This window comes from Sceloporus undulatus, chromosome 6 (genome assembly GCF_019175285.1).
Source record: "Sceloporus undulatus isolate JIND9_A2432 ecotype Alabama chromosome 6, SceUnd_v1.1, whole genome shotgun sequence".
Classification (NCBI taxonomy): domain Eukaryota; kingdom Metazoa; phylum Chordata; class Lepidosauria; order Squamata; family Phrynosomatidae; genus Sceloporus; species Sceloporus undulatus.
Genome location: NC_056527.1, coordinates 116,211,452 through 116,235,772, shown reverse-complemented (window position 1 = coordinate 116,235,772; position 24,321 = coordinate 116,211,452). Strand labels below are relative to the sequence as shown.

The window sequence follows — 24,321 nt, the reverse complement described above, 5'->3', positions numbered from 1 at the left end:
CAGATGACCACCAGCGATGGAACCTCTGGACCAAAGCTTAGAAAATTTCTGTCTTGGACTCCCAGAATCCTGTGGCCCAGTGCTTTTCTAAGCTATGATCTGGAATGTGGTTTTCTTACCTCCGACATCCTTACAGAATGGCCAAGCTATTTTTAATCCTTTTCCCCTCGTAAACTGGGGCGGAGTGGGGGTGGACAACTGTGTTCCTCCAGAAGTTTTTGACTTATGGCTCCCAGTAGCCTTGGGCAGCATAGTTGCTAGTGAAGGATTATTGGAGGTGGAGTCCAGAAATACCCAGAAGACCACAGGAGCCCACCTTTGTCTTAAACCAAAGAGGCCCAGCTGACTGGATTTCTCAACAGCAAAATCAGTTCCACCAAATCCAGTGTCTAGTCCAAACAGTCAACCGTTGGCTCAACAACTTTTCTCCTCCCCTGATTCTCACCTGAGCAGCTCCTAATTGCTGGGATTATTCCTCTGCATTAGGCGGCCAAAGCTTCTTGAAGGACGGACCAATATGGCTCAGGGGGAGGAGGAGGAGGAGGAGGTGGGTATCATGTGATCTGCGACTTTAAGCAAAGCTACTCAGCTTAGCCGGTATCATGGCCCATAATGAGCTTTCCATCTTCCCAGCCACGTGGCCCCTCCACCTCTCCCTCAACATGGGCAGAGTGCCTTCCTTGCCCATGAGGAACAGATCTCTGCCAGCCTCACCAAAGCCTCAAGGAGCAGACTCCCAGAGTCCTGTCCCTTTCTCTACAGCCTAACTTTAGGCATACCCAACGTGGGAAATGAGTGCTCTTGCCCCATCTAAATAAGCTTGATCTGTGATTAAGTCTAAAAAAGGGACCCTAGATTTAAGGCTGCCAACTGAGATTGCTGACGGATTCCACACAATTCCTCTAAAGGGGTCAGGAGTTGCCCAAAGGGGCCAGGAGTCCTCACAGGGGAAAAGATAAAGCCAGGCAGACCTGCTCCTTGAAGGACCCCTCACAGACAAAAACAAGACTGTGGCCTGTTATAGACTGCCAAAATAAAGCTGCTTCGGGTCTCTTTGGAGGTATGCTGTTTAAATAATGCATGGATCCTAAGAATCCGGAAGCTGCACCAAAGCTGCCTTCCAGTGCTTAGGAATGGAGTGTGGCTTTGGCGCAACCTCCAGACTCTTAGGACCCATGCATCATTTAAATAGCATACCTCCAAAGAGACCCGAAGCAGCTTTATTTTGGCAGTCTGTAATAGGCCTGTGTTTCATGTACTGTACCTGCAAGCACAGAATTTACCATCTCATCTAGAAGCTGATATTCAAAAATAGGAGCTTTAAAGTACATATTAAATCAGGGTTGAGCAACTGTGTGGGAGCTGGTACCAATTTTTCCTCTCTCTGTGGGCCACATCCTCTTCCAATGGTCCAACAATCTATTTCCTCTGCATTCCCTCTCAAAATGGCAACAGGAAGTGACTTGTCACCATTTTGAGAGGGACTGTAGAAGAAATCAGAGGCATTGGGGGATAGTAAAGAGTTCTGGGTGGGATGGGGTATTTATATTTATATATTTAATGTGTTTGGGGCTTTCTGCATGATTTGGAGGCAAAATTTGTCAGAAAAGGAGGCTCTTCTTTAAAATTGGGTGGCGTAGCAGGTTGAGCAAGTGAAATTTCATTTTGTCAGCTGCACTAAGCGTGTGTAAGCCCTGTTCTACTTCATGTGTGCTAACTCCATAATAAATAATTTCAAGTGTTCTCACTTGACCAGTGTGCAGTTGGCTCTGGAAGAGATGAGAGTATGGATATTGGGATATGTACAGCTCTCATAATCTGCTGGCCAGCATGGCTACTATTAAATTCCTGTGACAGCCAGTTTCACTTTGATGTGATAAAAACAAGAGTGACTCCCAACCACAGTTCTAAGCATAGATGAACTGTCTTTCCTAGTCAGGTATTCTTGATTCTATGACTCCCAGAATTTCCCAGGCCGACTGGCCACTAGGAGAATCTAGGAGCTGTTTCCCAGAAAACACTAGAGTCATCAAGCTCTGACAAAACGCCACACAGTCTAGTGTTCTCTGCAAAGATCTGATCAGCTGGCAGGTGCTCACTTGTCCTTCCAGAAACTCAACAGTGGCCGCAGAGATATGGCTTATGCTCACCTCGATTCTGATCCACTCTTTGATATAGCTGAAGGGCAGATTAAGGTATGGAGTAGCAAGAGATCTGAATGCCCCCAGATCACCTCTTGTCCCTGCTTCCCAACTTGTGTTCAGTTCCCCAAACGCTAATCCATCCCTAAACTGACAGACAGATCTGGTCCCCCCACTTCTACCCCAAACAGCTTCCAGAGGGGAGGTAACAGGTAGCGTGGGTGATGCCCAGAAGAGGGTCAACCCTGACCAGGAGGAGGCGCTGGCATGCTGCAGACCCAGCCCACGTGCCGCTGGAAGAAACCTGACCTTGCTGGAGCTGGCTCTCCAGCTCCTTGCAGGGATTTAAGCCGCTTCCCGGGGAGGGAGGAGGGCTAGCTGCCCCCTTCTCTCAAGGCTCAATTTAGCCCTCTAAGCTTATTAGAACGCAGCCTGCCCTCCCTGGCCCAGGTGTTGCTGGGAACCTAAAGAAAGCTTTCTGGCACTCTCTCTGAGCCTCTATGCACCCTGCCAGAACATCTTTGCTCCCTAGAGAAACAGTTGAGGAAATCAAGATACAAGCTTCTGCTCCCTGAAATAGTGGACAGAATGGAATTTGGGGCTCAGCTCCTGTCCCAGGTGCTACAGTCAGGGTGGAGAGATTGTGTCCCATGGGACACATGTGGCTCCTGGGCTTTACTTTTGTGGCCCCTGGAAATGCCACCAGTTCCAGCACAGTCCCAACCCCCCTTAAAAAATTTGGAATGATTTTCAGGCAATTTTACCTCCAAACACAGAAAGTTCCCTGCAAAACACATGGAAATGTGCAAAAATAACCCACCCACCCCAACAAACACTTCAGAACCCCATACTACCACAAATACCTCCCTTTTCCTCTGCAGTCCCCCACAAAATTATAATCATTTTGAGAGGGACTGCAATGAGAGCCAGTGTGGCTTAGTGGCTTATGTGCTGGACTGCGACTTTGGAGACCAGGGTTCAATTCCCCACTTGACTATGAAACCCACTGGTGGCAAGTCACATTCTCTCAGCCTCAGGTGAAGGTATTGATAAACCTCCTCTAATAAATATTGTCGATAAGAGCACATGATAGGGTCACCATGAGTTGGCTGTGACCTGAAGGCACACAACAGCAGCAGAGGAATAGAGAGGTATCTGGTCTTGCTGTGTGTGTGTGTGTGTGTGTGTGTGTGTGAGAGTGAGTGAGAGAGAGAGAGAGAGAGAGAGAGAATATGAATGTGGGGGGGGGGCATGGAGGAGAAATTGGTCCCTGATTTGCACACTGCCCACTACAGTCATACAAGGAGATCATCATCTCAGTTAGTCAAGTCCACAACCTAAAAGGCTTAATTTTTTCAGAGGTTCTATGGATCACTCCTGTTAAACATTCTGGCCATGGAACTCTTACAGCTGCCTTGTTCAAGAGCTTGGTAAAGTTACCTTTTTAGAATTCCAGATTCCAGAATAGGAGCTGGAGTTCCAACAAACAAGATTTCCAATTTCTGCCTAGTCCCAGAGGAAAAGGGCCAGTCTTACCAAATGGTAAGGGAACAGTGCTAAGCATATGCTAACATCCCTTTATGAAGATCTCTTGCATTCCAGAATTGTACCTGTGCACTGAGAACTGGTTTGAAGGTCTAAGCATATCCACCCATCCAATGGACATGTTACACTCTGATTTTGGTGGAAGATTGTTTGACACACTTTAACTGTCATGGCTCCATTCTAGGGAAACTTGAAATTTGTAATTTGTTGTGGTCCCGATCTCTTTGACAGAGATGGTTAAATTCCAGAACCTGGCAAAGTTAAAGTGAATCCAAAGATGATTTGTGTTTGAAATGATGTATAATTTGGAAATAACCTAGAAGGAAAGAAGATTTATTTTGTTAAATTAAAGATAACCATAAATCCAGAAGGTACTACTGTATCTCCAAACCAGTAGGAAGGAAGTAATGAATGTATGGATGATTGATGTAATTGTATTTACTGTTATTGTTTGTTAGTGAATGTATGGAAGGAATGTATGATATTTTATTTTATGTATTTTTAAAAACCAAATAAAAATTATTACTAAATGACAGAGACAGTTAAAATATCTCTCAGAACTACAAATCCCAGGATTCCATAGGATGGAGCCATGGCAGTTAAAGCATTGTCCAGCTGCATTATCTCTGCAGTGCAGATGCACCCCCTGTCTCCTCCTTCCAGATACAACCACCTTGCCTACTTCTCTGTCTCCCCTCCAGCACTGCGAACGACACATCCAGACCTTGCAGCACCGTATCCTGGAGTTGCAGCAACAGCTAGCAGTCGCAGTCTCAGCTGACAGGAAGAAAGACAGCATGATTGAGCAGCTAGATAAGGTGAACATGGCTGGGGTGTGAGGGAGCTACCATCCCCATCCCACCCCCAGCTGTGGAGGCCAGAAGTAGCTGGTTTTGTAAAGCACCAGGTGAGAGGGTGAACAAAGCACAAGAAAAGGCTACATTTTCTTGCAGTGTGACCTTACAGCTCCTGGAGGTTTCTGAGAACAGAAGTTATGGTTCTTATTTTTTCCTAGAATGAATTCCTTCAGATGAAGGGTCTGGGATTGGCCTGAAGCCTGCAAAAACAGCCCCTGGGTCACGGCATTGCCACCTCTTTTTTTAAGACAATCAGTTAGCTATCCCAATTTAATTAGTTTGGGTTTGCCTTGGCCTCTAGTAGGAATCTAGAATGCCTCATTCTTCTGTTAGTGCTTGGAAGGTGATGGTTTTTTTTTTAAAGGTGGGCACACATCTATAAACAATGAGAAGGCTCACAGATCGAACAAAACCATCAATACTGTGTGTGCACATGTGACACACACAGAGAATTACAAGATGCTATTGGTTATTTGGGGGCAAAAATATTTTCTATCCCCCTACCATGTGTGTGTGTATCTTTGAGTGGCACAAAAACTGCCCACAGGCTGCACTTTGCCATCCCTGAGCAAGGGGCCCTTTTTTCTGCTGGGCAGTCCATGCCAGTAACCCCTGCGGGGACCGACCTTTCCATTCTCCTCAGACTCTGGCCAAAGTGGTGGAGGGCTGGAATCGGCATGAGGCCCAGCGAACAGCAGCACTACATCGATTGCAAATGGAAAAAGAGGCAGCAGAGCAAACCTTGGGAAGACAGAAAAAGGTGAGCTTGAGTGGCTGGGCAAGGGGTTGGTCTCACAGTGCCTCCCATCAGCCCCTAATTGTGGACATGTCAACCCACCAAACATGATCTCAGAAGGTCTTTTCTTTTTTTGTGTGGATCAAACCAGAGGTCCATCCACCCTGAATGCATCTCAGAGCCAGTTCTGCTTATTCTGCTTCTAGGAAATGGCTAGCTCTTCTCCTCACACTATTTTTCTCCTTTAGAAAGCATCAGAAGTGGAAGAGCGCCTTGAGAATGCTTTGTCTGCCCTCAACAAGGAGCAGCAAGCTGGGAGACAGTATTGCAAGGAGAAAGAGGCACTGGTAAGTATCACTTCCTTTGGACACTTATTGAACCCTCCAGATTCTGGGGCTATAAAGCTGAAGATCTTACCAGGGAACAGCTTAGTTTTGGCCACTTCATTTAAAGAAGGCTATAGACAAGACAGAGCAGGATTAAAAAAGAGGCAACAAGAATGATAAGAGATACAGAGGAGAAAACCTGAGGAAAAGTTGAAGGATTTGGGCATGTTCCGCCTGGTCAAAAGAAGAGTGAGAAGTGACATGATTGCACACTTTTAATATCTAAAGGACTGTTGCAGAGAAGAAGGTGCAGGTTTGATTTTTGCTGCACCAGAAAGTATAACCAGGTCTAAAGTTACAAGAGAGGATATTTTGATTGAACATGAAAAGAAACTTCTTAATGGCACAAGCAGTTTGGCAGTGGAACCAGTTCCCTAGAGACGTGGTGAGATCTCTTTCTCTGGACGTCTTCAGAAAGAGGCTGCCTGCTTGGGATGGAAGGAAAGGCCCTTCTGAACTAAAAGCAAGTCCTTCCTATTCAGAGATAAGGATGTTTTTGATCACTAACAGTGACTGCTCATGGCTAGCCTTAGAGCTTGGGAAAATTACCTTTTGGGTTACAACTCCTTGAATCTCTCAGTCATGTTGGCTGGACATTCTGTGGGTTATGGACCAAAAAAAGGTATATTTCCCAAGGTTCTGGTTTGTTGGGGCTCCCGTATGTGTGTGTGTGTGTGTGTGTGTGTGTGTGTGTATGGGGGAGTGTTCTTCCTATTAAGGGGGCATGGCAGGGGCCTAGTTTGGATCTTTGCATTTCTGGTCTAGTGTGAACAAATAGCATTTTCAGACAACAAAAATTGGGGATTCTAGGAACTGTGGTCCATATTGGGAGATTTATCCGAGTTCTGGGTGGTTCTCACAATACTTTACTTGACAGCATTCTAGAGATCAGACTGAGCACAAGAATTTAGAATCATAGAATCAGAGTTGGAAGAGACCTCAAGGGCTATCCAGTCCAAATCCCTGCCATGCTGGAATACACAAATTTGACTTAGGTCCAAAACACACTACATAAATAATCCTGTTTGAGACTGCTGTAACAGCCCTGGCTCAGTGCTAGAGAATCCTGGCAACTGTAGTTCATTGTGGCCCAGAGCTCTCTTACAGAGAAGGCCAAAGGTCTCCAAAATTCCCTAACACTGAGCCAGGGCAGTTAGAATCATAGAGTTGGAAGAGATCTCAAGGGCCATCCAGTCCAACCCCCTGCCATGCAGGAAATCTAAATCAAAGCATCCCCAACAGTTGGCCATTCAGCCTCTGTTTAAAGACCTCTAAGGAAGGAGACTCCACTACACTCCAAGGGAGTTTGTTCCACTGTCGAACAGCCCTTAACTGTCAGGAAGTTCCTCCTAATGTTGAGGTGGAATCTCTTTTCCTGCAGTTTGCATCCATTGTTCCGTGGTCTAGTCTCTGGAGCAGCAGAAAACAAGCTTGTTCCCTCCTCAATATGACATCCCTTCAAATATTTAAACAGGGCTGTCAGTTAAAGCAGCCTCAAATAGGATTATTTCTGCAGTTTGTTTTGGACCTTAATTTCCCTCTGTTATTTCACAAAACCCATTTCTTCTTCTTGCTGCGCACTTAGGAGGAGGAAAAGGCATCCCTGCTGCGCAACTTGGAGGTGGAGCGCCTACGGGTGCGTGACCTGGAGGCCAGTTGGGATCTAGAGCATCGCCAACAAGTGGCACTGCAGGCCACGCTGGAGGAGGAACAACGGGGCTGGGCCCAGCGAGAGAAGCAACTGGAACAACAGCGCCAGGCCTTGGAGGAGGAGAGCCGTAACCAGCTGGACAAGGAGAAGGTGAGATACAGAAAACAGGTATCCTTTTATTCCTGCTGACGGAAACAACTTCTCTGCTTCTGGCATTTTTAAACATGCTTTTAAGAACTCTTCTAAATCAGCTTTTTAAAACAATGATAATCATCTATTTATCTGTTTACATGGCAATAAAAAGACATATACCCTATATACTCAACTATAAGTTGACCTCATGTACAAGTTGAGGGCAGATTTTGGGGCCAAGCTTAGGGGCATGTTATGAAGGATCTAAAGGATGAAGTAAAGGAAAATAACTCCAGAAAACTTACAAAATTCCAGCAGACATAACTGTGCTCACCCTAAAAGCTGGGTGGATGAGTGAGTAGAGGGAGGTCAATGCTTCCAGGACAGATTGCAGTCTTGTCTTTCACCAGGGAATGGTTCCTTTTAAAATAAGAGGTAAAGTACAGTACTTTGACTTGTGGATAAGTCGACTCAGGTTTTGGGGTCAATTTTTGACTAAAATTTCTAGACTAATAAATGAGTAGTTAAAAAACCATACAGACGTTAAGCTTAAAACAGTATTAAACTTAAACAGCACTAACTAGTGGTTTGAAAGTTGGACTAAGGCTCTGGGAGAATAGGGTTCGAATTTTCACCCAGTTATAGGGACCCCACTAGACAAGTCACACTGTCTCACCCTAAGGCAGTGCTTCTCAGTCTTTGTACCTCCATACGTTCAAGACGTCAACACTCAGGATGCATGTACTTTCACCATACTGGTTGAAACTTTTAGGAGTTGAAGTCCAAAACATCTAGAAGACCAAAGTTTGAGAACCATTGGCCCAAGGAGAAAGCAATGGCAAACTCTGTTTGAACAGGTCTCTCAGAAAACCCTAGGTTAGGGTTGGCACATAACAGTAACAGTAAAAACCCATGTGGAGAATTTAAGGGGGACTCCTTTGCTGTGACGCCTGATAATGTAGGTTTTTTGTTGTTGCTGTTATTCTCATATGAACACCGCTGAGACTGCTTGCTCCCATTTTTAAAAAGCCAGAACTTGTAAAAATGTTATTTTGTGAGAGCTGAAATGTGCAGAATCCAGCATGGCCCTGTTGGCTGGGAGGATTCTGGGTGGTTTCGTGGATGAAAAACTTCACATTTCAAAGCAGCAGCAGGGAAAAGCAGGAAACCTTGTCTCTCTTCACCTGCTGGTTTACAGATAGGCAGATTGCAATTGAGAGCCAGTGTGGTGTAGTGGTTTGAGTGTTGAACTATGACTGGAGACCAGGGTTCAAATTCCTGCTGGGCTGTTAAACCCACTGGATGATGTTGGGCACATCACACACTGTCAATCTTAGAGGATGGCAATGCTGAACCCCATCTGAAGTAACTTGCTAAGAAAACCCTATGATCAGGTTGCCATAAGTTGGAAACAACTTGAAAACAAACAATAAAAACAACAACAATAACAACAGATTTTAATGAAGGCTCCAGCCCTACCTTGCTAGTGAGCTTCCTTGAACCCAGGGCTTTTCAGTAGCCCAAGGATGGTAATGCTGGCCGGATAATAGCGAGGTTCTAGTCCCATTCATCTGGAGGCCAGCAAGCTAGCAAAGAGCTTCATTCCATGACAAAAGTTCACACGTTTGGGGAGGGGCATGGCTTTTCTTGATCAGGGGGGTGGGGTCCTGAGCTTGGCTGTACTCCATAGCCTCTTACCTTGCAGCAAGGAAGCAGGCAAGGTTTTGGCTTTGCCATGGAGTCCCAGGGCTGGGAAGAACTGCAGCTGATTGAGGCTTCTGGGGAAGAGAAAAAGCGACGACCTTCTCGATCAGTGAGTTGGGAAGTGGAGATGTATCATCTTAGCCCCAGAAGCACATGGCCCAGGGAGGTGGGGTACATTACCTGTGGAGGTCAAGTCTGGTTTCTGGTAATAGTTTTAGGAAATACCTTTCTGGAACACCCATAGCGTAATTATTTGATCCACCCCTAGTGTAATTATTTGTACCGGTGCAATTTTCCACAACCTCTTATCTGTTTTATAGAGTCTCTGCTGCTTCATTTTCATGTTCAAGTTCCTAGTCCTTAGTGATTCAGAGAATCCACAATACATTTGTACTTGCTTTAGCTGGACTGTTTTGCTGGGTTGACATTTCAGTAAATATGCTTTTCTGTCTCAGAGGTTGGAAAAAGTACCTTTTTTCAGACTACAATCCCAAAATTGCCAGGTAACATGGCCTCAGGCAGCAGGGGAGCATGTGGATTCTGGGAGTTGTAGTCTATAAAAAGAATCTTTTCTTATAGTCAGAGTTGTCTTTTGTGGCTTACTGCTGCTTTTCTTTGTTCTTTTAGACAGCTGCTAGTAAACAGTTCCTTAATCCAACTCTACTAGAGGTCTTAGAGTGTTGTTTTGCATGCTACAGTCAAGTTGACAGTCATATATTCTTTGCCTTCAGAAGTAGAATCAGCAGCGCTTTTCCTCCCATTTTGGTCAACCCAGAGCAGCCCTTACAAAGCTGGAATGAGTTGGGTGTGACTTTTAAATGCCATTTATAACACAGGCTGATGAAAAGACATCGTCTACAGGATGAGTAGCTCCTTTCCTGACTTAGGCTTTTGTGCTCTTAAAGATTCTCTGGCTGCAAAATTCAGCAGGTGCAGCAGTAAGTGGAGAAGCTGCATCTGTTGAGTTTCCTGGCCTCATGCAGCTGTGAAAGACACAGGGAAGGAAGAAGCTGGAAAGCTTGCAGGATTAAGCCTCATCGAAAGCTTCTAGGTAAACGCTCTGGAATGATTCACTCGCTCCTGTTCAGTGCCTGACAGAATTTATCTTGCAGCACTTGAAAAAGGCAGCCTGGCTTCTCTTTAAACTGGCTTCAGGTAGGCCACTAGCATTTGAAGGCTCATCGATTGCAAAATAATCCACCACTAGAGGGGAAAGAGCTGCATCTGTTTTTCCTGGCTGAACACGAACCTGCATTTTTTCAGCTATATTTCTTCTCTTTTTAAATAAATCTCTGTCTTTAGCAATACTTGGCCAGCCCCAAAGCCTGTGGGGAAAGGGTCCTTCCAAATCTGTTGGACTACAGCTCCTATTAGCTCCAGTCGGCATGACCACTGACCAGGGATTATGGGGGATGCAGTCCAAAAGCTTTGGAAATCAGCAGATTACTTTTATGTTCACTGCATTTAGATCTTGTTTTTCTTTCCCAAGGCTGACTCGAGGTGGTTAGAATATAGCTTGAAGGGGCAACTCTCCATATATATGCTCACCTGAGGATTATGGTCTGTTGGAGGAGGCCTCTTTTGTGTCCCACTCATGGGGGATATACATTGTGGCAGGGGGTGGGACAGTGCTTTCTCTGCGGTGGCACCCCAGTTACGGAATACCAATCTCTTAAAGGCCCAACTGGCACCAGTGGTGGGGCCATTCCAGCACCAAGTAAAAACAGACATTTTACGAATTGATTTCATTCAGATCTGCGCATGTAAGTGTGTGTCATCTGTTGACTTACTGTGACCCCATGAATTTTATTAGGCAATCAGTTCTCAGAAGTGGTGTTGCCAGTTCTTTGTAGCATACAGCATCCTGGTGTCCCATCTAAGTACTAAGCAGGGCTGATCCTGCTTAGTTTCCAAGATCAGATAGGCTCTATTGCCTTTCTCTGAGACTGACTAGAATTGTAAAAGGGGCTAGAATGAACTAGTATGCAGAATTTCTGGATTTGGATATTGAACCAAATATCCATCATGACCAGACAAAAGATTCATTATTGTAATGTTCTGTTGTTACTAGCCCTTTTTATTAAGGAGAACAAAAAGGTACAATACAAATACAGCATTCTTTCTTGCTGCTGCCCAAATGTTTATTGTAAAATACTGGGGGGGGGGGGGGGGGAGCATAATTTCCATGATGGACTGATAGGGAAAAGCCTAGAACTTTCTCCTCATAGAAAAGTTATTCCATAACATGCTAAAGGACTTGTTAGCAATGACACTTTTATCATGTCTTGGTTTCTTTTTATAGCATATGTCAAGGAAAATGCACATTCTTTGCACCCACCTTATCATCAAACTTCCTTTTGGAAAGAGATTTAGCATACCATCTTTTAAATAGGCCTCTAATCTATTTCTTTTTCTGATTGTATCCCATATGTTCGATTATCTGCATTGTTTATTGTTAAAAGGTTTAGAATTTTCTAATAATCTCCAAGAGACTTCCAGGGGAGGAAGATAATAATAATAATAATAATAATAATAATAATAATAATAATAGGTTTTATTTATATACCGCCCAATCACTGGGAATCCGAGCGGTTTACAATAGAGGGGATAACAGACAGTTCCCTGCCCACAGGCTTACAATCTAAAAGACACGACACAAAAGGAGAAGGGAATGGTGAGGGGGGGAGGGAATTAGGTCCAGCATTCTTCTCTCCCTCTGAGGCCTGGACCAAGGCAGATGGACCGGAGGGAGGGCTCTTCTTCTTCTTCAGGCTAGCCCCTGATGGTACTGGGCTAGCCTTCTCTCTCCCTCAGAGGCCGAACGATGACAGTTGGGGAGGGAGGAGCCTCCTTCTTCAGGCTAGCCCCTGATGGTACTGAGCCAGCCTTCTCTCTCCCTCAGAGGCCGAAAGATGACAGGGAGGGAGGAGCCTCTGTCTTCAGGCTATCCCTGATTCATGATGGTAATTGGGCCAGCCTTCTCTCTCCCTCAGAGGCCGAACGTGAAAGTTGGGAGGAGGAGGCCTCTTATCAGGCTAGCCCTGATGGTAATGAGCCAGCTTCTCTCTCCCTCAGAGGCCAAGATGACAGTGGAGGGAGGAGCCTCTGTTTCAGCTAGCCCCTGATGGAACTGGCCAGCCTTCTCTCTCCCATCAGAGCCGAAAGATGACAGTTAGGGATGGGGGAGCTCTTCATTCAGGCTAGCCCCGATTGGACTGGGCAGCCTTCTCTCTCCCTCAGAGGCCGAAAGATGACAGGGGAGGGAGGAGCCTCCTTCTTCAGGCTAGCCCCTGATGGTACTGGCCAGCTTCTCTCTCCTCAGAGGCCGAAGTGACAGTTGGGGGGAGGAGCCTCTTCTTCAGGCTACCCCTGATGGACTTGAGGCCAGCTTCTCTTCCCTCAGAGGCCGAAGATGACAGTTGGGGAGGGAGGAGCCTCTTTCTTCAGGCTAGCCCATGATGGACATGGGCCAGCCTTCTCTTCCTTCAGAGGCAGAAAGATGACAGTGTGGAGGGAGGGCCTCCTCTTCAGGCTAGCCCTGATGGTATGGCCCGCTTCTCTCTCCCTCAGGGCCGAACAGATGACAGTTGGGAGGGAGGAGCCCCTTCTTCAGGCTAGCCCCTGTGGACTGGCCAGCCTTCTCTCTCTCAGAGGCGAAAAGATGACAGTTGGGAGAGGGAGGAGCCTCTCTTCAGCTAGCCCTGATGGTACTGGGCCAGCCTTTCTCTCCCTCAAGACGCGAAGATGACAGTTGGGGAGGGAGAGCCTCCTTCTTCAGGCTGACCCTGATGGTATGGGCCAGCTTCTCTCCCTCAGAGAGGAACGATGGACAGTTGGGAGGGAGGAGCCTCTTCTTAGGTCAGCCCCTGATGGTATGGGCCGCCTTCCTCTCCCTCAGGGCCGAACGATGACAGTTGGGGAGGAGGAGCTCCTTCTTCAGGTAGCCCCTGTGATGGTACTGAGGGCAGCTTCTCTCTCCCTCAGAGGCCGAAACAATGACAGTTGGAGGGAGGAGCCTCCTTCTTCAGGCTAGCCCCTGATGGTACTGAGCCAGCCTTCTCTCCCTCAGAGGCCGAAGATGACAGTTGGGAGGGGGAGCCTCCTCTTCAGGCAGCCCCTGATGGTGCCAGCCTTCTCTCTCCCTCAGAGGCCGAAAGATGACAGTTAGGGATGGAGGAGCCTCCTTCTTCAGGCTAGCCCCTGATGGAACTGGGCCAGCCTTCTCTCTCCCTCAGAGGCCGAAAGATGACAGTTGGGAAGGGAGGAGCCTCTGTCTTCAGGCTAGCCCCTGATGATACTGAGCCAGCCTTCTCTCTCCCTCAGAGTCCGAAAGATGACAGTTAGGGAGGGAGGAGCCTCTGTCTTCAGGCTAGCCCCTGATGGTACTGGGCCAGCCTTCTCTCTCCCTCAGAGGCCGAACGATGACAGGGGGATGGGAGGAGCCTCCTTCTTCAGGCTAGCCCTGATGGTACTGAGCCAGCCTTCTCTCTCCCTCAGAGGCCGAACGTGACAGTTGGGGGGGAGGAGCCTCCTTCTTAGGCTAGCCCCTGATGGTACTGAGGCCAGCTTCTCTCTCCCTCAGAGGCCGAACGATGACAGGTTGGGGAGGAGGAGCCTCGTCTTCAGGCTAGCCCCTGATGGACTGGGCCAGCCTTCTCTCTCCCTCAGAGGCCGAAGATGACAGTGGGGGGAGGGAGGGCTCCTTCTTCAGGCAGCCCCTGATGGTATGAGCCGCCTTCTCTCTCCTCAGGGCCGAAAGATGACAGTTGGGGGGAGGCAGCCTCCTTCTTCAGGCTAGCCCCTGCTGGTACTGGGCCAGCCTTCTCTCTCCTCAGAGGCCGAACGATGACAGTTGGGGAGGGAGGAGCTCCTACTTCAGGGCTAGCCCTGATGGTATGAGCCAGCCTTCTCTCCCTCAGAGGCCGAACGATGCACCGTTGGGGAGGGAGGAGCTCCTTCTTCAGGCTAGCCCTGATGGATGGGCCAGCCTTCTCTCCCCTCAGGAGTGAAGATGACAGTTGGGGAGGGAGGGCCTCCTTCTTCAGGCAAGCCCCTGATGGTACTGGGCCTGCCTTCTCTCTCCCTCGAGGCCGAACGATGGACAGTTGGGGAGGAGGAGCGCTCTTCTTCAGGCTAGCCCCTGTGATGGTACTGGGGCCAGCCTTCTCTCTCCCTCAGAGGCCGAAACAATGGACGTTGGGAGGGAGGAGCCTCTTCTCAGGTCAGCCCCTGATGGTACTGGGCCAGCCCTTCTCTCTCCCTCAGAGGCCGAACGAGACAGTTAGGGAGGGAGGAGCCTCCTTCTTCAGGCAGCCCTGATGGTACTGAGCCAGCCTTCTCTCCCTCAGAGGCCGAACGATGGACAGTTAGGGGGGGAGGAGCCTCCTTCTTCAGGTCAGCCCCTGATGGTACTGGGCCAGCCTTCTCTCTCCCTCAGAGGCGACGATGACAGTTAGGGAGGGAGGAGCTCCTCTTCAGGCCAGCCCCTGATGGTACTGAGCCAGCCTTCTCTCTCCCTCAGAGGCCGAACGATGACAGTTGGGAGGGAGGAGCCTCCTTCTTCAGGCTAGCCGTGATGGTACTGAGCCCAGCCTTCTCTCTACCCTCAGAGGCCCGAACGGTTTCCTTCTTTGTCTGCCGACACGTGAGGGAGGGAGGAGCCTCCTTCTTCAGGCTAGCCCCTGATGGTACTGAGCCAGCCTTCCTTAAGATAATTCACCTTTCTTCACACTGGAAAAAGGACAATCCAGGATGCCTGGAGGGTTTGAGGGCTGATAAGACAGCTGTAGGGGGCCATATACGGCCCTGGGCCCACATGCTGTCCATCCCTGCTTCAATACAGTACTTGCCACCTTTGAATCTGAGTGCCTGGCAGCTTCTTATAATGCATCTTCTGTTTCTTCACATCCTTGTCAAGGCGATGACCCAACGAGAATCTCAAAAAGCAGCCGATGTCCAACGGGCCCTGTCCTCTGTGCAGTCGGAAGTACAAATCCTTCAGAGTGAACTGGAGGCCGTCCGGCGAGAGAGGGACAACCTGAAAATGGAGATGAGCTTGGTTAAGGTAATGGAGCTAGGGGTCTTCTACACTCAAATGCCAGTTTTGCAGTGGGGGAATAGTAACTAAGGATTGTGGTTGTTGTAGAATTCTTAATCATATAGAACACAGAATTTTGATTGCTGTAGGTTTACCTGCTTTTTGCAACCCACTAATTTGAGTAGGAGAAATAAACTTTTCTATGGTGGTTGTAAAAGATAACAAAAATCCCATCCTGAATATAATTTTTTAGGTATCTGAGATAATGCATAGACCTTGGGGCAGCCAATAATGTGGAATTTAGGATCAGTTTCCATTTGTACCCCTGCAGGCCTCATTCTTCTTCCACAGCAAGCCTAAATACTCATTTTTTTCTGCAGTCCTCAAAATGGTGCCAGAAAATAAGATCACATCTCTTCCGGTTGCTATCTTGAGAGGGACTGCAGAGGATAACATAATTTTTCTTGGTAGTATTGGTGTTTGTGAGGGTGGGGTGGAGTTTTCTGTGTTTTCTCATATATTTGAGGAGCTTTCTGTGTAATTTGGGAGCAAACATTGCTGAAAAACACATCATTTAAAAATTTTGAGGGGAGTACTGGAAACTTCGGAGACCAGGTGGAGGGGCTTCAGAAGCCATAAAGGAGGGATTGGGGGGGGCAGCATGTTACCAGTAGGCCACACTATGCCCTCACTGTTGTACGTACTTACTTAATTCAAGGGCTTTCAACTTCATGTGGGATCTTTGAACTTGTGAATTCCTTGAGGACTTGAAGCATGCCAAGTCCTTAATACAGCACTAGAAGCCTGAAATCAATGGATTCTTTTTGTCTTTCTCTTTCTAGGCACGTTATGAGGCACAAAAGGTAAAGCTGGAGTCAGAACTGAAAGTGGCATTAGAGCAACGGGTGACAGAGCGTCTGGCCGAGGTTCATGAGGAGAGCTTGCGCCAGATGACTGTCATGCGGGAGCAGCACAGGTGGGAAGAGTTCTGCCCATCTATGCCTCTGGCCACTTAGGGCACAGCTCAATTCTTAGATGCTATCACCAGTAATGACCTGAACTTCCTAGATCTTCCCCCTTTGCTCTGGGGCACTGCCTCCTTCTGTTTTCTTTTGATGGTTGTGTCTGTTAGCTCTGTCTATGTTTTTATTTTTGTCAAGTATTCTCTCTCTTTCATGTTTCTTCCTCTTCCTTTCCTCCAACTCACTCACTAGGAATTTCTAATTCATTTTTGTCAAGAATTGACTTTTTTCAAAAGTCCAAGTTGATAGTGTTGAAATTTCACTCCTGCAATATTTGTGCATGCAGGCAGAAATTTGAAGCACATTCAGCCATGCATTCATTTTTACTGTATTTTCCCTGCTGCCTTTTCCTTGTCCAACCTTCCTGTGGCTTATGTTTTGAAGCATTAACAGGGATAACATGTGCATGTCTTAAAACTGGGTGATACAGGCACTCTACAAGTAATAAAGTCCCCCCGTCTTACCCTATTTGTCTTCTCATATGTATGGTTGATTGGTCTGTCAGTATATTTCCTTCTGGTCTGATTATTCCTTAGGTGGTTCAGGGCCCTAAATACCTCTAAAATAGATATTTTTTTAAAAATTGCAACTGAAAACCCCAAATTGGCCCTTCCACGGAAATGGCACTTTAATCACTGTTTCAGTGTCAACAGCAGCAGCAGCAGCAGCAGCAACAATAACAATTAAAAAAATAAATTAATTAAAAATAGAAACAAGAAATAACCGGAACATCTTTTCTAATTCTTCAACCCAAGCAGACTTGAAGGATCTGGAAATTCAACAGGTGCAGCCCTTCAACTTTCTGAGGTTACTGATCCTTAGTCTAGTGTAATTCCAGAGATATATGTTCATGAACCCTGGCATGGCCATTTATAGTGCTATTATTCCACATTAACTGCCATAGCAACATCCTATGGACCCCTAGGGTTTGCAATTTGCTGCCCTGAGCCCCACCTTTGTGGCCTCTGAAGTCCCTACAATTCCCCCAAAGTTCCCAGTCCTTCCAAGATTTTTAGAATTCTCAGCCCAAGGATCCATCAGATGTTGCCATTTCATTTAAATTGTGCTGCAGTTGTGTAGTGTGGAAGATCCCTTGGTCTAAGACATGAGCCAAGACCCAGTACACCCAGTAGCCTAAATAAATGGAAGTGTTCTTGATTTATTCCACATCCTTATGAATATTTATCAGTTCATTGGATTTGAAGTTCTGTTCTTGAATGACCAGTCCCTTATTACTTTAGGGGGAAATCCTCACAGAACTTGGCAGGTACAGGCTAACCCTGGATGGGCATTGTGGTCCCTTCCAACTCTACGATTCTGTGAATGTAATCTTTGTAATCATGATTACCAATTTTATACTACAGTACTGCTTCATCTACTGCCTGTCATTTGGAAATTGTCCTCAATTTGGGGGTGGTTATTCTGGGGATTTTATAGATGGGAGGGATGGATTGTTATGGAGCAAGGTTGACTGGTTCAAACAGATAGGCCTGCACAATGACTTCTGTTTTTCTTCTTTGACTGTAAAGTGGATCAGATCAAAGAACACAAAAAGATTGTTTTGATATGGAGAAAGTAATGACATTGTTTCTAGAAAGGAAACAAAGGAAAAAAACTTTCCCTGCCTCTGGAACAAAACCTTTCTTCTAATTAATAAGTGTACTTTTTTGTTTGCAACGGTCAGGGAGAATGAGGACAGAATTCAAGATGGCTCCTCTCACATTCCTACTTTATTTGTTAGCTTTGTATTTTATATTGATATTTTTTATAATGTAGCATTCTTGGGCTACATTATAGATTTTGTGATTTCCTTTCCTTGGCAGGAAGCAGCTATTGGAGTTAAGCAGCCACCATGAGAAGGAGTTGGCCGGCCAGTTGGCCCAGTTCAAGTCAGACCTGGCCGAGAGGGAAGAGCGGCAGCGGCATCTCACGGAGGAATATGAACACAGGTGCATGCCTTGAAGGGACAGATGCCTGCGGTGTACAGGAGAAGCCATATACAGACCATATTGTTCGTGGCCTTTGGAGAGTTTAGCCCAAACAAGTAACTTTTCCAAGCTCTGGTGATTTGGAGGTTGGGGAAGGAAGACTTCCCATTCAGAGATGATGAGTGGAGAAGGAACTGCTTGAAAGTGTGGAAAAACCTTTAAAAACTGGGGCTTGGTAGAAAGTTGTAAACATATAAACCATACTACTCTGTACATACCTGATCATATCTGATTTTAGAAGCTAGCTTGGTTCCTACTTGGATGGGAGACCAGGAAGGAAGGCCAAGCTAGGGCTAGGAAAAAGTGTTGATTGAAACCCCCAGAATACATGTCTTCCACCAGAGTGGACAAGACTGGCTTAGATGGACCCATGGCTCTGACTCAATATAAGGCAGCTTCCTATATTTTGGTATATGAGGACATGTCTGATCAAAATTGCTTTCTTCTGCTAGATCTCTTTCACGCTACCAAATTATAGTACCTTGATACCACTTTAACTGGTGTGGCTGCTTCCTGTGGAATCCTGGGATTTATAGTTGAGGAGAGGTCACAGACTCTCTGGAAGAGAATGCTAAGGAGCTCACTGACAAATCCCAAGATTCTACAGGATGGAGCCAGGATGCTTAAAGTGGGATCAATGTGCTATAATTGTATAGTTTGGAAGAGACTTTGGTTGAGGAGGTTCATCTGAGAGCACCTTTCCTTCTGCTGCTGTAGCCTCTTTCCTGCTCCTTCCTTCCTCAATCAGCCAAGCTCTTTCTCCCTGTTTCCCAACTCCTGGCATTCCTTGTGTCTTACAGGCTGTGGCTTGCTTCTTAAATAATTAATTTGTTTGTTTTAACCTCCACTTCACCCAGGATCTCCAAGCAAGAAGAGGAGTTGAGGGAGCTTCAAGTCAGGCATCGGCGCTTGGAGGCGCAGCGTGCTGAGATGGTGAGCCAGTTCCAGGCCATGATGCAGGCCCACTGGAATGAGGCCCTGCGTCTCTTCTCTGGAGGCAGTGCCTCCCTCCAGACCGGTGCAAAACCCCAATGGCAGGTGAGTGAGTACCTGCTGCCCCAGCTCTTCACACGGACCCATTGTAAAATGCAGTGGACTGTAAAGCAGTGCATAATAGCTATGATTTAATTCTGAATTTCATGAAGAATGCTTTGTGCATTTTTAAAAATGTGTTTATTATTTTTCTGGGTTGGGAGAGATGGTGCCCAGGAGATTCTTATGAAGCTGGCTGGGTATTTTTCACCTTTTGGCTTCCTCCGACAGGATGCTTCTTCAAATCCAGGTGCCACCTTGGACCCAGAGTGTCTGGCAACTTCAGAAACTCTGAAGAAGACCCAGAAAGCAGAGTCATTTGTGAATAGCCAGGGTGCAGGAGACGGCAAAGGACCAGCATGGACCCAGGCAGTCCCTCTCCAGCCTGTCGTCCAGTGCAGCAATCCACAGGGACCTTCTGAAGCCCCCGAGAAGTCCTTGCTGGACCCTTACCAGCCCTTTCTCCATATACTCCCTGATGTGGGCCGTCCCTCCTCAGAATTCAGCCACATTTTCAACTACAGCCTTCTCAGCCAACAGGGGTTCCAGCAGCTCGAACCTCAGGCAGACACCACTGTAGCAGGTCCAGGTGTGTTGCTTTATGCCTAAACTTGGGGAGGAGCCTGACTTCTGGGGGCTTCTCATGCCATGATCTCCCATCTGGCCATGCTGCTGGGGGATTCTGAGAGGCGTGTGTCTTCAAGTCACCAGTCCACTCATGGTGGCCCACTAGGGCTTTTTCCCCATACAGCATGCATGCAATGCTGGGGGTAATTCCAGGCCCTATGCTGCTCCTGGGGCTCAAGGAAGGTTTAGCACCAGTGCACAGGGCAGTTTTTCCATGCCCTATGCCACTGCTGCCAGCAAGAAGGCTCACAAGTTGTGGCATTCTGTGTGTATGTGTGAGCATGCCTTCAAGTCATCTGTCATCATCAGACCTGGGAGGGAGTGAAAAAGACAGGCCCAATTCCATCAGGTCTAGTTGTGAATTCTGTGACTTTCATTGCTCTTTTTTTATCTTTCTTTTCTTTTCTTTTATTCTCTGTATTTTTCATAGGGTTATTTTAGGCAAGGAATCCTCAGAGGTGGTTTTACCAGTTCTTCTCTCTGAAATATAGCCTACAGCACCTGGCATTCATTGGCCAGGGCTGACCCTGCTTTACCTCCAATATCAGATGGCATCTGGGGCCTTTAGAGTATTTAGGCTCTTTCTGAGAGGTACAGACCTGCAAAATAACTTTTCCAGGCTCTGTTCTTTGTGTATTTGGTTGTCTGCCCATAATTTTGAATGAACTAGAGCTTCATAGCTTCATGGGACACATTTGTACATCAGGATATAGGGTTGACACGCACCAGTCAACTGACGCATCAGATATAGTCAGTTGACCTTTTGTTACCAGATGGCAGTAAAACATTCCACTGTATGAGTGACAGCCTGTCTTTTTAATGTCATAATGATGAAATCCTTAGTCATTCAGGCTAAAAATGAAAGCACCTTGCCCCTTAACCTGCCAGCACCTGGGGCAAATCTAGCTGCAGGGGAGGGTCCCTGCTCCTTCCTGCCTTGTAACATTTGATACTTTGAAAAGATGTGATCCACTTGGGGAACTCTTTATAAGTGACATGCTGCCTGTCTGAATTTTTCTTGAGGAATGGTTTCAGCATTTGCACGTCCAAAGAGACCAGAAGTCACAGCTGATTCCTTTGAGACAGGCTTTGTAGCTTCATCACTAGGTTATGCCATCCCCTGGCAGTACATGGATCCACTGCTAAAGTGTCTCTGAGAGTTGGGTAGCAAAATCTCTTTTAAAACCTACAGTGAAAAAGAGAGCCCACCACCATCTAAGCTCTTACTGTCAGGAAGTTCTTCTAATGTTTAGTCAGAATCTCCTTTCTTGTTACTCGAATCTATTAATTTGGATTCTGTCTTCCTGGAACAGTAGAAAACAAGCTTGCTCCATCTCCCACATAATAGCCCACAAGATATTTGACTGTCATATCATCTCTCAGTCTTGTCTTTTTTAGGTCAGAGATACCTGGACTCCCTCAACAATTCCTCGTTGGGTTCAGTTTCTAGCTCTTTTATCATCTTGATCATCCTGCTCTGGGCACATAACATTTTGTCACTGTGCTTAACCTCGGCCTCCCTTATTTCTCTCTTAATTTTTCTGTATACCCCTTTTCTCTGCTTTAGGTGTGACCTTCCACCCTGAAAACCTTGCAGAGCATCCGTTCACTGATGACACGGACGAGACCCTCACTGAGGGGGCTGGTCATGAGGGGGAGACCTCCCAGTGCAACAGCTCGGAAAGCGGCATTCCAATATCCCAGCAAGACTTAAATTTCTACATGCGCCTGGTAGGAGGCTGTTCCCCGCTCCTCCTTTTTCTAGCCTGCAGAGGTGTTTATAGTTTTGTCAGACAGCTGGGGGAATCTTTCAAGTTATAGTGAGAAAATGCCATTTTTCCAAAGTCTGGTGTGTGTGTTTGGGGTAGAAAAGGGAAGAGATAGTAAGAGGAATCCTGACAGGATATATTGATATTCAGTCAAGTTTCTCATTTGGGAAATGAGTGCATTTTCTGAACAAGAATACATTACCAATGTGTTGCTGTATCAACTGAAATTAATTACATTACAGCTAAATAGACGCTTTTATGTGACCAGGAGGTATAATACAAAATTTATGTAGTCCATGAGCCTTGAAGAATTATATCTGCAAAGAAACAAGATTTTTGTATTTAATTTTACTCTCTGTACACATACAAGATCCTTAGTATTTAAGTCAAGTGCTTTCACTTAAGATCTTTTTACAGCTACCTGGAAATAAGTAGCACTGCTTATAGAAGGATTTGCAGCCTGAGTATAGGCTGCTTACTTGGAAGTACATATTCATAATTATCCATAAGAAAGTGTGGGTAACAATTGGGAAAAAGCAGTGATTGATTCAAAAGTAAATGTCCACAATGTTTTTTTTAAATATTCAGAATACAAATTCTGTACTTACTTCAGTTCTCAGGTAAAAAAGGAATACGAGATTGCCTTTTTGTTTAAATGATTTCCCCTAGTTCTTTGGCTAAAATGGCTTCCAGATTAATTTATGACGATTAGTAATAAGGCAGTCTGCACCCCCAGGCTTATTGTCATCTAAAAGGCACGATTTGCAAAGAAAAAGAGATGCAGAGGGAAAACGAAAAGAAAAGCAAGTTGAGGCACCAGTTCTTCACATTGCTATGCTTAATTCCAACCAACTGAGGGATGAACACAAAAAGATAGAAAGGAATAATTTACTGCAATTGACACCAACTGAGAACAATAATTTTTCAGCCTAGGATTTTATGGACTTTAGTCCATTTCATCACTTGGAATGTGAATGCTATTAGGGATGGTTGGGAGAGCCAAAGGCTGATGAATAGCCCTGTTTTGCTTTTCTTTTTTTGGGAGAGTCAATGACTGATCAATATTCCTGTTTTGCTTTTCTTCCTCTTCCTTAGGCTCCATGGCAGAGCTTAACAAAAGTTACTACTTTTGGACTGCAGCTCCCAGAATCCCCCAGCTGGCAACATAAAGACTGTCAACATTTTGGAAATGTTCACAGTGACCATGTGACTGAGGGATTGTGGGATTTGTAATTCAAAAAACAAAGAAAAAAAAACAGCCTTATATTTCCAAGATGGTACTTCCTAAATCCTAATCCTCATGATGACCAGCTAGTCCTTGGGCTCTGCAGAGAGATCAGTGTGTGACTGGTGTGCTTTTTCCCTTCTTTTTCTCATAATCTTTAGCTCCTTCAGTCTTACATAGAAAAGCAGTCTTTAATTCAGACTGTGGAATGGACACAGCAATTAAGTTTTAAGAGTGTGACATTTTTATAATTCATTTGTTAAATTCAGGCTTTGTTTTAAGTGTGTGTGTGTGTGTTTTCAAAAGGGATGTAGTTACTCTAATTGGGGGGAAATTTTAAACATTTTTAAGACAGTTTTTATCCACCCTGAGTTCTTGGCTGTTCCATCATTATTTTAGTAGCAGTCTTAGGAGAGTAACTCTGGATATCTGCAACTTGCCTTTCAATGTGATTTCAAATAACCAAGGAACTTCTGATGTTGAGTATTTGGTTGGCTGGTGAGTAAGGAAGGTGGTGTGTCTAACGTCTCTGTTTATGTGACTTCTAGCTTTGGGATCACTCTGTGAATGAAAGCAATGCTCAGAAGCAGGAAGGGTTTTCCATGGTCAGTCCAACAGACAGTACGAACCAGACACAGTGTGGTAAGAATTGGCCCAAGCCCCTTTTCTTTTTCTCTATGGGAACTCTGCTGTCATTCCATAATGCAGGAATGAGCAGTTCTGAAAGATCCAGGGCCCAGTCCTTCCACCTGTTTTGGACCTACTCTAGGCACCACCTCTGGCAAAAATTGCCTTTTTTGTGTGTTTTGTTTTTTTAAATTAGAGGTGACTGGAAGGAGAACTACAGTTCTTGGAGACTTTCAGGAGTGTGATTCTCCGTGTTGCCAACCCCTACCAAAATGATTCCTGGCTCTGTTCTCCATTTTTTATATGTATGGTTAAAGCCTCTGTAAAGACCAAGAAAATGAGGAGACCAAGCAAGAATTCTGCCCTTCCTGCCCCGGGTGAAAGTTTCTTTCATTCTTCAAATTTCTAGCATTGCAGTAATTTAAAGTTTTATCTGAACATGTAGAAACAGAGGTTAGGCTTCCAAAGAAAAGGAGCAGGTAAAGTAACCAAGGGGAAGCAAATACAAGACTTCTGGGTGGAAATGATGTTCAGTGTCTCACTCTTTGCAATGCCAAAAATTTGGGGACTGAGGGGAAATTTCATTGGAGATACAATCCCTTTGTTTTGCCTGGTCTTTTCCCCGAGTCTGTGGAATCTGAGGACTACAAAAATGGCCTGGAATTCATGTGGCCTCAGGTCTGCACTTTGGCAGCTGGTGTAGACTATGGTTCTTGGCATTCTTAAATGGGTAGATCTGGAGAAGCACCAATGTTCACAGTGCCACTGAGAGCATGAGATACACTTCTAGATTAATGCTGACCCACAGACTTTGCCAGATTAAATCTTTTCCTGCCTTCCTT

General features: G+C 45.9%; 1 protein-coding gene across 7 annotated transcripts in view; it reads left to right on the top strand.

The window, feature by feature from the left end:
- The window catches only part of CNTROB (centrobin, centriole duplication and spindle assembly protein), a 33,050-nt gene that overhangs the window by 7,021 nt on the left and 1,708 nt on the right, over nt 1-24,321 (top strand). For 6 of the 7 annotated variants that reach the window (XM_042476853.1, XM_042476854.1, XM_042476855.1 and 3 more), the window contains exons 6-16: nt 4,388-4,504; nt 5,187-5,303; nt 5,528-5,626; nt 7,251-7,466; nt 15,070-15,216; nt 16,032-16,165; nt 18,035-18,160; nt 19,057-19,237; nt 19,463-19,820; nt 21,426-21,589; nt 23,401-23,494. In XM_042476853.1, the coding sequence (XP_042332787.1) occupies nt 4,388-4,504; nt 5,187-5,303; nt 5,528-5,626; nt 7,251-7,466; nt 15,070-15,216; nt 16,032-16,165; nt 18,035-18,160; nt 19,057-19,237; nt 19,463-19,820; nt 21,426-21,589; nt 23,401-23,494 (1,753 nt within the window). The remainder of the gene's footprint in view (nt 1-4,387; nt 4,505-5,186; nt 5,304-5,527; nt 5,627-7,250; nt 7,467-15,069; nt 15,217-16,031; nt 16,166-18,034; nt 18,161-19,056; nt 19,238-19,462; nt 19,821-21,425; nt 21,590-23,400; nt 23,495-24,321) is intronic. The other variant, XM_042476860.1, reaches the window with a different exon arrangement.